This window comes from Rhinolophus sinicus, chromosome 13, assembly GCF_057876585.1.
Source record: "Rhinolophus sinicus isolate RSI-liver-muscle chromosome 13, RSI-T2T, whole genome shotgun sequence".
NCBI classification, from domain to species: domain Eukaryota; kingdom Metazoa; phylum Chordata; class Mammalia; order Chiroptera; family Rhinolophidae; genus Rhinolophus; species Rhinolophus sinicus.
In genome coordinates this window covers 29,696,026-29,709,042 of record NC_142513.1, presented here as the reverse complement: position 1 = coordinate 29,709,042, position 13,017 = coordinate 29,696,026, and the positions used below count along the sequence as shown (strand labels likewise).

At 32.5% G+C, this 13,017-nt stretch overlaps 1 protein-coding gene across 2 annotated transcripts in view; it reads right to left on the bottom strand.

Moving 5' to 3' along the window:
- PLCB1 (phospholipase C beta 1) overlaps positions 1-13,017 on the bottom strand; it is a 684,403-nt gene that overhangs the window by 124,773 nt on the left and 546,613 nt on the right. For both annotated transcript variants that reach the window (XM_088789261.1, XM_088789262.1), the window contains exons 16-19: positions 11,176-11,272; positions 8,533-8,617; positions 6,682-6,806; positions 2,786-2,940 (exon numbers count right to left, since the gene is read on the bottom strand). In XM_088789261.1, coding sequence (XP_088645387.1) covers positions 2,786-2,940; positions 6,682-6,806; positions 8,533-8,617; positions 11,176-11,272 — 462 coding nt within the window. The remainder of the gene's footprint in view (positions 1-2,785; positions 2,941-6,681; positions 6,807-8,532; positions 8,618-11,175; positions 11,273-13,017) is intronic.

Below are 13,017 nucleotides of genomic sequence, written 5' to 3'. Positions count from 1 at the left end.
TAGGGAAGCACAAATGCTGATGGTGAATGTTGAACCATAATTGAAATGAAACAGAAGCAAGAGTACAAATATACTTTCTCTTTCGGGTAAAGAATTAGTAGAGGAATATTAAAAATGCTGGGTTAGAAGGAGCCAATAAGACAAAGTTTTACAGAAGGAAATAAATGAACAAATATCAAAAGTTTGATGAGATTATGCTTTTGCTCTTAAAGAGATGTCTATTAAATGTTAAAAATTATTCTTTAGCGGTAACTGAGTACAAAGATTTTTGGAATATTTAAAAATATTACAAGAGAAAAATCTCATATAACAAAGTTGGTTGTATTACACTACCTGATATCAAATTGTACTACAAAAGCTATATAATCAAAACAGCATGATACTGGCATGTAAACAGACACATAGATCAATGGAACAGAATAGAAAGCCCAGAAATAAATTCATACCTATATAGTCAATTTATGACAAAGGAGGCAAGAATATGCAATGGGGTAAATACAGTCTACTCAATAAATGATGCTGAAAAAACTGGACAGATATATGAAAAAGAAATAATACTAGACCACTTCTTACACTATATACAAGAATAAACTCAAAATGGTTTAAAGACTTAAATATAAGACCCCAAACCATAAAACGGTTAGAAGAAAACTGAGGCGGTAAACGGTGACATTGCTCTTGGTAACAGTTTTTCTGATATATCTTCTTGGGCAAAGAAAACAAAAGAAAAAACTAAACAAATGGGACTACATCAAATTAAAAAATGTTTGCATGGTAAAAGAAACCATCAACAAAATAAAAAGACATCTTACCAAATGGGAGAAGATACTCACATCTGATACATCCGATAAGGGGTTAATATCCAAAATTTATGAAGAACACTTACAACACTCAACACCAAAAAACAAACAATCCAATTTAAAAAAATGGGCAGAGTACCTGAATAGACAGTTCTCCAAAAAGGGCAGACAAATGGCCAATAGAATATAAAAAGATGCTCAACTCATTTCTCCTGAGTGTTCTCTTTAGCCTGAGTGCATGGGACCTGCTAGCAGCAATCTATTGTTTAATTTGAGGTTCTACATGAGACCAACTTAACAGACATTGTACAACATGTTTGAAACTTCCAAATTACGTGAGTCACACTGGGAATTCAGATGCATGAAAGATTTTGTGTGCTTATGTTTGATCAAAGAAGTCCTTAACTAAATTTAATGACACAGACCTTCATGTTCTCATCAGTAGGAGAGGATGGTGGAACACCATTTGCGCTCACAAGTCCATTCTGGCACTACAAAGTCTGTCAGAGGATCAAAACAAAGGTACCACTGGATGGATATGAGCTACATCTTGGTTCTAGCTGATCTATAAAAGGCAGGACTCGAATGCATCATGGCCCATCCATTCAGTGGATACTGACAACTCTAGAACAGTGTTTCCATCCTGGACTCTGGCAGCAGTTCACATTTTTCTGGGACTCAACTGTTTCCCCTCAATTTATTTTCCTGTTTCTATGTAATTGTTTTATAATTGTTTATGCTGCCACAGTAGAATTTTCAAGAAAAATATAAATAAGCAAGCCAACATGTACAAAACAAGATGAATCAGCAAAGACAAAATATTAGTTTTACCCAACTATAACAACATTGACAAGGGTTCTAAAAATAACGCTTTATCAGTGTGTGATGCTTAAGAGTTTATCTTAATCAAATGACAGCAATTAAACATCCTTTGTTGAAAACAATTTCCTAAAATAAATATTATCTTGAAGCTCTAATTCTGCCAGCTCCACTCTTCAGATATATGCTGTGAAGTAATTTCAAAAGATATAATTGTGAAACACTTCACTGATATTTTATTTTTAATCCTTGGTATAAACTGACATAAATTTTAAAGTAAAAAAGGGCGCAACAAGCCTAGTATAGATATAATTTTGTCAAACTGTTACAGAGCATTTGAAAGTACAGTTTTTCACATGCCTTTGGTTTAGGGTTATCAAAAAATTGCACTTACGTCCAATAAAAGTGTTGCTTAGTTCTCAGTTATCCAGTTAAACAGAAAACTTTACAACAGTAAATGAAATTTAGCTACAACCAAAGATTTATTGAATTCATGTAAAAAGCTCTTTATAAAAATGATTTTCCATTCATAGTATTAAAAATATTTTCTCACAGCTAAAAAAATTATATCTGCTGTAACATCAATTTCAGACTGCAGAGATCATTTGGAATTAAATTTTTAGGGTCAGATGAATTTTTAATAAAGTGATTGTTTTATTTAATATCATTCCTATGTGTTTGAAATCCCTAAATACTTTCATAGATTTTCAAATGTTATGGTAATTTGAAAGCTTTTCTTCAATATTCTCTCAAAAATTAATCGAGAGAATACTTTTTTCTCTAATTTTGCTCAGTGTGGATATTTTCCTAGAACTAATGGGGAAAAAAGACTAGATTTCTCCAATATGAGTCACTAATTTTCATTGTAAATTTCACTGTGGGGTATTTACACCAAAAGGAAGGGTTGGCTATGGTGAATTTCACTAACTTGTATTGATTTAGGGTCAAATTTTTATCCTATTCGACAGTGGGGCTTAGTCCCGTATTCTCATGCATGTGGTTTCTGAGAATTTCTAATTCAGATTCAGTCCTTAAAGAAAAAAAAATGAAGGAAGTGGAGACTTTGCTAGCAAATACATTTTTAGTGACTAAACTACTTCTTTACGCAAAACAGGTAATGTTTAAGACTTTCGTGGGTGACAATTTTATAATACAGCTGTACTTACCTTAACAGATAAAGTGTTGGCCACTATCCCGTCTACGATGCCTTCGGTGAATGGATCAAAATGTTTGTCAGGTCTCCTCATAAACTCTGGCTTTAGTCTGTAGCCACTCTTCCCATTGTATTCATACATTCCCATATTTATCTGCATAGCCAGGTCTGCAGAGCAGAAACAGAAATCTTATTGTGACTGTTTATATTTGGAGCAAGAAAGTAAGATTGTATTCTAGTCCACTTTTGTTCCCCTTTTGGAAAGAAATATTTATTCATTGTAGAAACTTAGACAGCACAGATCAGAAAAAAAAAAAAGAGCTATAATCTCTAAATTCAGAGATAAGCCACTGCCAACAGTTTAGTGTATATTCTGTTTTTCTATTCCAAATCTATTTTGAACATGCAGTATGTCCATTTTATTAAATATTTGTCTGTTTTAATTTTAACAGAAGAATTCTTTTGAATAGATACTTTTGAATAGATACCTTTGAATAAATGTATTAATCCAGACCCCTCTTTGGGCACATTTATAAGTCTCTTCTAAATTTTCACATTACATATAATGTTTGGATGAATACGGTTGCTGTGAAATCTTTGAAGATATCGTTAATGATATTATTAGGAGTGAAATTTCTGCGTCAAAATATGTGCACATTGGAAAAGCTTTTTGATAAGTCTTGCTAAAATGCCCTTCAGGAAGCTTAAACCACTTTAAACCTTTAATCCATGTTTTGGGGATAGACTTCCCCACACCTCACTAACAGTGGATGATATATGTGTGTGTGTGTGCGTGTGTGTGTGTGTATTTGTATATTTGTAATTTATAGAAAATAAAGTTTTGTTTTTAAAATTTGCATTCCTCTGATTACTTACCACCAAAATCTAATTACACACTGACTTGTTACTAATGCACAATGATTACTGGTCAGAGTTTTCCTAAGACTCAGTATGAAATGAATGTCCACACTAACTGAATTACTAGGGTTTAAATAAACCCAACATTTTAAAGTCATAAGGAATCTGGGAAGCTGTCATTTATTTCAGATTATCTGAGTCACAATTCATCTCTATTGAGGTGGACAACAAAGAGGTGATGGTAGACATATTTAAAAGCTCCATAAAGCAAACTACTTTTAGAGCAGGAAAAATAAGTGATTCTAAAATTGGATAAAGTACAAAAAAAAGAAAAAGAAAATTATGGACTTGTCATATTTGAAAAAAATTAACTCCAAAAGCCTAAAAAGTTACATTAGCAACTCACATGTTTTTAAAAATAATATATAACAAGTAAGTAGAATTTATCCCAGGAACACAAGGATAATTACATATTAGGAGATCTATTAATATAATTTATCACATTTTCTCACAAAAGCATCATCATCCCAAAAGAAGTCAGAGACATTTAATAACATTTAACATAATTTCTTAATATACTGTTTGTCATTAGGACACGTGTATACTCCTTTAATGAGTGAACATCTGTCTCAAAGTCTCAGCCAATATTTACCCAATGGCATCACAATGGTGAAATTCCTATTAGTGTCAGGACGAAAAGAAATGTGCCCACTCTTAATACTATTATTTAATAATATCTGAGAACAGTCCAAATATCTGAGAACTGACTAGTCCAAAGTCCTAAGGAGAGGGAAAAAGTAGATGTGATTAAATTATTGTGATTGTGTACCTGAAAAACCTAATAGACTCTACTAGTAAAATAGGCTGTTGTGAGAGCTTAGGAAGATGATCATTTACAAAATGCACTTATTTATAAAATAAATATACAAATATCAATATTCAAAAACAATCTGTTAAAAATATAATGTTAAAAATAAATATTCATCTAAAGAAACTAGACCTCTAAAAGAAGACCAGTGATCAACAAGCATCCTTAAAGATCAAGAAAGACCCTTCATAATCATAAAGTTTCAATTTTCCCGGAAAATTTAACAATTCTAAATTTGAATTTATCTAATACATAGCCTGAATATATATCGGCAGAATAACTGGCAGAATTATAAGAAAAATGGTTAAATCCACAATCATATTGAGAGGTTTTAACACTCTTCTGTTGATAGAATAAGCTAGTTAAAGAAATCAATAAGAATACAGAAAATTTGAACTATAATATTAGCCATGTGACCTCATGTAAGAAAAGAAGACCAGTGACTTTCCTGAGGAACTTAATATAACAATTTTTAAAGTGAAGATAAAAAAACCATTCTTTCTGTGATTAAAAAAACACAAAATCTTAAAAATTAAAGGACGTCAGTTTTCTTTAGATAAATTTATAAATTTAATGTGATTTAATCAAAATATTTTTTCTATGGGGGAGAGGAAAGCATAATGACAATTAAACTAATATAAATTTTATGTGATTTTAATCAAAATCTTATTTTGTTTCCAGTGGGGGAGAGGGAAATATAATAGTAATTAAAGTAAATTCATTTGGAACAGGAATCCTACTGGCAATGGGAAGGAAAGAACTGAAAATTAATAGCCTTGAAGGAGAATTTCCACTTCCAGCTATTAAACTGTATTATTAGACATTACGATAATAACAGTAAGTTATTGGTTCCAGGAACACAGACAAATTTATTAATGGAGAAGAATATAAATAAAAAAAATGGACCCAAGTCCATTAACAATAACATAAAAGGCTATTAAGGTGTAATTCCAGGTCAAAGTAAAAAAGGATTGATGTCTTACTGAAATTATATATCAAAATTAAATTTGAAAGGATGAAACAATAAAATTCCAAATTAGAAAAAGAAAGAGGAGATAAATAGCAGTAAATACGAATCTAGTTCTGAGTGGGAAGCCTGTAATCATAGCAGCAAACCAAGACTCCATAATAGCAAACATCAATCTGATCTCATCTGTTTCACAAAATATGACAACGTGCCCTTTATATAAAAAGTGCTGTTAAATATCAATAGGAATATTGGCAACAGTCCTGAAAAGGAAATTCATAAAAGCAGAAATATAAAATCAAAACATATTCATAAAAGCAGAAATATGAAAATAAAAAACCTGCATATTTAAAATGTTCAACATCAATAATAATCAAGGAATGAAATTAAAACAACAGTGAGAAACTATGTTGTCTGAAATTGTATTATTATTATTTAATGATAATACTTAACCAAGATCTCAAATGAGCGGGAACACCTCACACCATACATTATTAATGGAGGAGAAATCTAGTGCAACATTTTTGATGGACAATTTGGCATTTTGCACAAAGGTTCTTAAAACTTTCATATCTTTTAACAGAGTAACTCTATTTTAGGAACTTTTCCAAAAGAACCTTAGGAGATAGACTTGACAATTTATATTCAAGACTGTTCTCAGAGCATTATTTACAGTAGAAAAAAATTCCCTAGTGTTCAGTGACAGGAAGTGGGTTTTAGTGAATTGAGAAATGTGCTTAATATATAGATATTAAATTCATGTTTCTGTAGAGCATATCTATATGGAATTAAGTGGAAAAGCATTTATATACATAGCTCCCAAAACTTCAATCACAAAGCCGAAAGCTAACAGTGCTGAATCTGAGTGGTAGCATTTCTGGCAGTTTTATTATTTCTTACACTTTTTTGAATTTTCCAACTTTTGTACAATACATACATATTACTTTAAAAAGTAATATATATATTTGAAAATAATGCAAAACCAGTAGAAATAGACTTGTTTATAACAGATCTTGATCTTAGCCAAAAGGCCGAGAAGCGACAATAACAGATAATTTCTCAATTTTTTTTTTGCATTCATAGTTCCTTCATTGAAATTTGCTTTTATTTGTTTCAATCAAGTCTGTCAATTTTTTTCTCCTTGGGAATGGTTTTTGGACACTTGGAAATGTGGCTTTGTAACAGAATGGAAATGAGCATGAACTGTGCTACTTACCAACTGTTTGGAAATTAAGTGCAACCATCTGACAACCTGCATTCCAGAAGAGCTGAGGCATATAGTTGGATGAATCCACACGTGTTCCTTTTGGATATATCCTGCTAAGCTGCATTTTGTTATATCTGGACCATCACGTTAAGTAGTGAATACAATTATAAAAATAATTAGCCAATAATATTAACTCAGAGGCCACCTTTCTTTTTTCTCCACTGGGGAAATGAACTAAATATTCATGATCTCATTGGGCTAGTGAGTGAAATATGTGAAAAGCTTGCTGAACAAACAGAATAAATGTGCTTTTATCATATAAATAAATGTAGCATCAACTCTGCAGAGCCTTGTGAGTGAAAACTAACAAGGTAGCAGAAATAGTTGTGTCAAGGTCAACCTGATTTTGTGGAGATAATTAAGGACAGGCTTAATGACTAAGGACACACAGGAAGTTCAAGCGTGTCAAATCATGTGAGGATGATACTGAGTTTGGCGGAAACAGATAATATGAACTGTATGGCTATTTTTGAAATGCTCTCTGCTGATTTTCTCAACCTTCTCTGGGAATGATATTGGCCAAGACTGTGGTACTCTTTATGATTGATGACAGGGTAAATATAGCACAGAAGGTTTTGACCTTGTTTCGTATTTCGGTTCCTACCATCAGTTTTCCATCCTGAGAATATTTTGGTTATTGAACAACAACTATGTCTTCAGAACACAAATGACTATTCCTATTACCAAGTTAGGTAGAGGTTAGTTAAGGTTCCAAGCTTGGGCTGGGGTGTCAGGCCAACTAGAGTTCAAACCTTAACTCTTGAACTTGCTAGCTGTATAATCTAGGGCAAATTATTTCACTTTTCTGTGCCTCAGTTTCTATATTTTGTATTTCTACAAAACACAATGAACAATTCTTGCATCATAGGGCTTTTGTAAGGATTAAATGAGATAAGACATATAATGAAAGGACTATCACATAGACAGTTACTTAATCAGTACTAATGATCATGATTTTTATAGTGTAACTGTGTTTATGGAGTTTACATTTGTTCTCTCTCCTACTGATAAGTTGTGGGTGACTTTTTAATTCTAGGACTTGCTTAGTGAAATTGAGCTCTTTGGGACATGTAGTATTACTTTTATGAAAAATATTAGGTTGGTGCAAAAGTAACTGCGGTTTTCGCAATTATTTTTAACCTTTTAAAATGCAGTTACTTTTGTACCAACCTAATATTTAAAGACCTGTTTCATTTTATTTTGGTTCATGGAAAATAATAAAAATGTTTTGTCAGAAGTAGTAACAAAACCATTGTTAGTAATATATACTTATATTCTCATATCATCATCCAATTATTTTGTGATTGGACATCTATTACATGTCCAAGGATGCAAGGTGCTAAGTTAGGTTTACATATATAACATATATATACATCTTACATATATTACATCTTACATGTACGTAAAGTATACACATATACACTTTATATATATATATATATATATATATATATATATATATATATATATATAGTCTGTAACCCACACAGTGAGCCATAAAGCTGATGTCATTATGTCTGTTTTACAGATGAGTAAATTCAGAAGGATTAAGCAAATTGCCAAAGGACAAAGAACTTGATGGTATGAAAAGAATCTTGAAATCCTTTACTCCAAGGCCAGTTTTCTTGTCAGTATACCATGCTACCTCATTCAGCATTGCATATGAAACCTGAAACTATTTATTACACTCATGTGACAGATTTAAGCCACTTCATGTGTCCTGCTTATTTAAAACAAAAGTTAAACAGCACATGCCTTTAACTGTGCTAATTCAGTCAACATTCGTCAAATCAAGGATACTCTACAAATTCCACTGGAGACTTCGTCAGCTGCTCAAGTCCTTTGGTTTCCACGAAGGAAGACATTTCAAAACTTCTATTTCTTTCTGAGTTAATGACAACAAAGAGAGAAATAAAATTCAACATTATATATTATCACATATGAGAAATAGCCAAAGGTTCAGTGAATTTACTGCGATTAATTTTCAATGTAACTTTCATATTTCATTTTGTTTTTAGTGAACTGTTTACTCGAAACAAAAGTTGAGCCTTGTTAGTTGTCTCTTCTAGTATTTACTATGTGGGTCAGCTACGTTTATGGTGATATAAGTTAGGGACATAGTGGCAATAGTGGGGAAAATTAATTTTAATCATGAGTAGTGGGGCAATGTGGGCTGTTTTGTCAAAAGAGCACAGTCCCTGAGGAAATCTTTTGTTCTAAATCCATTTAGATTGTTTTCTTGGAGTCATTGCTGAGGATTAACAAAAGAGACCGTGGGTATCTTCCACAGAGGCTGACAGACTGTCTCTTTCACCGTGTTTCCCTGAAAATAAGACCTAGCCGGACAATCAGCTCTAATGCATCTTTTGGAGCAAAAATTAATATAAGATCGGTCTTATTTTACTATAATATAAGACCGGGTCTTATATAATATAATGATATGATATAATATAGTATCGTACAATATAATATAATATAATATAATATAATATAATATAATATAATATAATATAATATAATACTGGATCTTATATTAATTTCTTATCCACATGTCACGGCTTCAGTTTATACGTACTCTTTGGTTCAAACAATTAATGTGATGTTCAAATTATGATATTTTTAAAGCAGAAGGATCCTTGGAAATTTCCCAGTCGGATGGCCTCATTTTCAGATTAGATAACAAGGTCAGAGAGGTGAATGTGCTGGAGGTCTCAATACCCTTGAACACAGAGCAACATTTTGAAAGTGAAATCCACCCTTCCAATTAGAGTGAGAGAAACAAGACAAAATTATCTTAGTTTGGAAAGACTAAGCATCAAATAGCTTCTCTGTCCTCTTCTCAACTAAAAATCAAACTGCTAGATACAGTATTATGACAAGTGTCATCCAGAGAAGTTAGATAGCACTCAGTTTTTAAAACTGAAATCGCTTTGAGGCATTTTTCCCTCTTTGATACCCACTTTCCGTAATTAAAATCTCATTCTTCTTCCTAATCGTTCCCAGACTCCTTTATCCATCTCCTCACCTTCCCCAGTTTAAACATTTGTAAGGTAAACTCTCACTTCTCTTATTTCCATCCATCAAAAATTTACTTCTGTATGACTAATTATTTTAATCATGACTGCTGATTAAAATTAAGTCAATTGAATAGGTGCTTTGTAAAATATGGGCAGTATTGTTTCTTAAACGTGATAATATAAAACACAAGGAGAAAAGTACTTGTTTGTAAATCTTTGGCTCATACACTTGTTTTCAGGTTCTGAAGGACTTAAATGCATCAGCTCCTTCTCAGTGTGGCTACTTGTCTAGTTTTTGATTAAGAAAACTTGTTTTACAGCCACTGAAAGTTACAGTAATATAAACATAATACTTTAGGACATTTCACATTGAACAACTTGTGCTAAGCAGCATCAATAATTGTGAACATCAAAGCAAATGTGGAAATCTTTATTTATAAACTGCGCTGGGAATTAAATTCTTTATTGTAGAGATCTAGATACCATATGTCACTAAGTTAATACTATGGGTAAAATTATACAATTATACATGTATGTTATGTAGAAACTTAGATTTTGATGTATCTGTAAAACTATCCTTTATAAAAGGCTGCTGTGTTTAAGCAAAAATTTAGTGTTTAAGAGCACAGGCTTATAAGCAGCTAAAAAGTCTCAAGGGTTCTCCTAACCTGATAGCATCTTACATTTCATGCAACTATAAAGGACAACGTCATAAAAGGGCTCTTTTCTCTAGGGGGAGGAAAGATGATTTTTTTTTTTTTTTACATTTAGTATGGATATGTAGTTTGATAAAGCAAAAACACAAAGTGATACAAAGCTAATGGTATATTCTCCTAAATGTGTAAAACTGGCTGAACAAATGGAATGTGGGTGAATTGGTTGATTTGGTTCTATTTCAAGTTATCAGGGCTGACCAGTCTCTGGCTGTTTCCTTTCTCGGGGGGATGGGTAGATAGTTTATTTCAACACTGTCACTTATATAATGGATGCAGTCCACTGGGTTGTTGCAAACAAAAGACAAATGTAAAACTCTCTCAATTAGCTGTGCTCTCGTCTAATGTCTGTCAGACAACCATGTATGGCCTGTAGCCCTATTAAGTATTTTGGGGAAAGATCATGGAATAGTTTTTCATATGGTTATTATTATTATATATATATGGATATTATTATATATATTATGGTTATTATATATGGTTATTATATATGATATATATATGTGTGTGCATATATATATATATATATATATATATATATATATATATACACACACACATATACCAGATAGTCAACCAAACCATGCATATATTAAAGACTTCACCAGCACAGAGTAGTTTTTTTAAGGGTAACATTTTTTGGTCTAATTACCTTCCATTTAAAATATGCTTGTTATATGTTACATTTGGGGTTATCCTCCAGGAAAACTTACTTTTTGAAATTTCAAACGACTCAAACTTGACAGGCTGAATGTAGTTCACCAGGTTAGACATCTCTTCTGTGGCCATAGCCTCACTCCCAGCTGTCCCCTAGAAGGAAGAATAAAAATAACATTCCCAGAGTTAACATTATATTATTGAGGGTTATTTTCCCAAGGCAGTGATCATGTGACCCATGAGAGCAGAAAATCCTCCTCCTCTTCAGAGGATGATTATTACCAACAGAAAATTCATTACAGAAAAAAAAAAAGCAACGCCTCATGTTACTCCAGTGTGGGGTGGGAGGAGGGAGGTCTAGAGGTGGCTCCCCTTGTGCTCTGGGACCAGCAGCATCAGCCTCCCCTGGGCGTCCTCAGAAATGCAGCAAATTAGAATCTGCATTTTACTACGGTGATTCAAATGGACAGGAAAGTTTGAGAAGCACTGAGCTACAGCTCATCTGCCAAAGCAAGGAGTCCAAAAAGAACGACTAAAGTTAATAAAGCAAGAACTCACTGTTCAACGAGAAAATTAGTCTGTGGGTAACCACAAGATTAACTGAATTTATTTAAAACAGAAAAAAAAGCTTGCCTTGTGGATTGGGGTAGGCCAACAACTATTGTTTTTCTTTATATAAAAAGCATTCCTCCTTCTCTCCTTTCGTGGTTCCTGTGAGCCTATTAGGTAAGCAGTGCAGCATAGTATAGGGGGTCAATACATAGCTCAGGCTCTAGAGCCAAATTGCCTGATTTAAAATCCCAAGCTCACCACTTAGAAGCTGTGCAATCTTGGACAAGTTACTTAACTGCTCTGTGCTTCAGATTACTCATCTGTAAAATTAGGATAAAATAAGTTCCAATAGCATATAGGGTTTTTGTGATTATTAAATAAATTAATTTACATGAAAGAGCTCAGAGCAGCACTTGGTAAAACCTCATGTTACTTTAACTGTTATTAGCTATTACATATTATTTTGATAGAATTTTTAACAAAGAAGAAAACCAATACTGCGGTATTGGCATAGAGAGAGTTCAATAGAGTGATCTAATATTTTCTCCATTTTTGGATGAGCGAATACGTGGAGCCAAGGTTTCTTTTGAAAACTCCTTGTAGCAATATTTAGGTTAAACATTAATTGGGAAATACTCATTTGGAAATTGGACCATCCAGTTAGTAAGACAATTTTTAAATTATCAAAAAAACACGGATACACAAATTTATAAACAATTAAAATCATTCTCAGGCAGAAGTACTTTACCAGGCAATGTAACAATTTTCCTTCCAGACATTAAGTTGGAATATAGTAGGGAAACATAATAAAAAATTAAGACTACATGAGAGGAAATAATTATAAGAGAAAGAATATGAAGTCAGAACAGTTTATTATTTGCTATTTATCCTTATTAACTAAATTGCAAAGATACAAGTAATGAGATAGATACTTTCCAACATATTTGAAAGCAAATTCAGTGTAATTTTTTTGACCAGCACTCCTGCTAAAACAAAGTTTTAAAATTCCAATTGACCTAGCTCTGATTCATTTCTAGATTCTGTGCGATTAATATTTCTGAGCTCATGAAGTTATTTGGGATGCTTGAGTTTATATCAGTAGGTATCTGCAGTGGTTCCAAAATACAACAATGGAATTATTGTCATATTTCTGAACATTTCTCCAAACCTCATGTCTTTGAACTTGGGACCATTTGATAATCCCTTTAATGGCCTCAAAAATTGAAGCAGGCAGTTGGATATCACAGATTCTGAATTTACCCTCTAGCTACCCATTTTGATGGAAGGCAATCTCAACAACATTGTTCATTGTAGAGAACTTTTCTCAGTGCCCCTCTTCTTCCTTT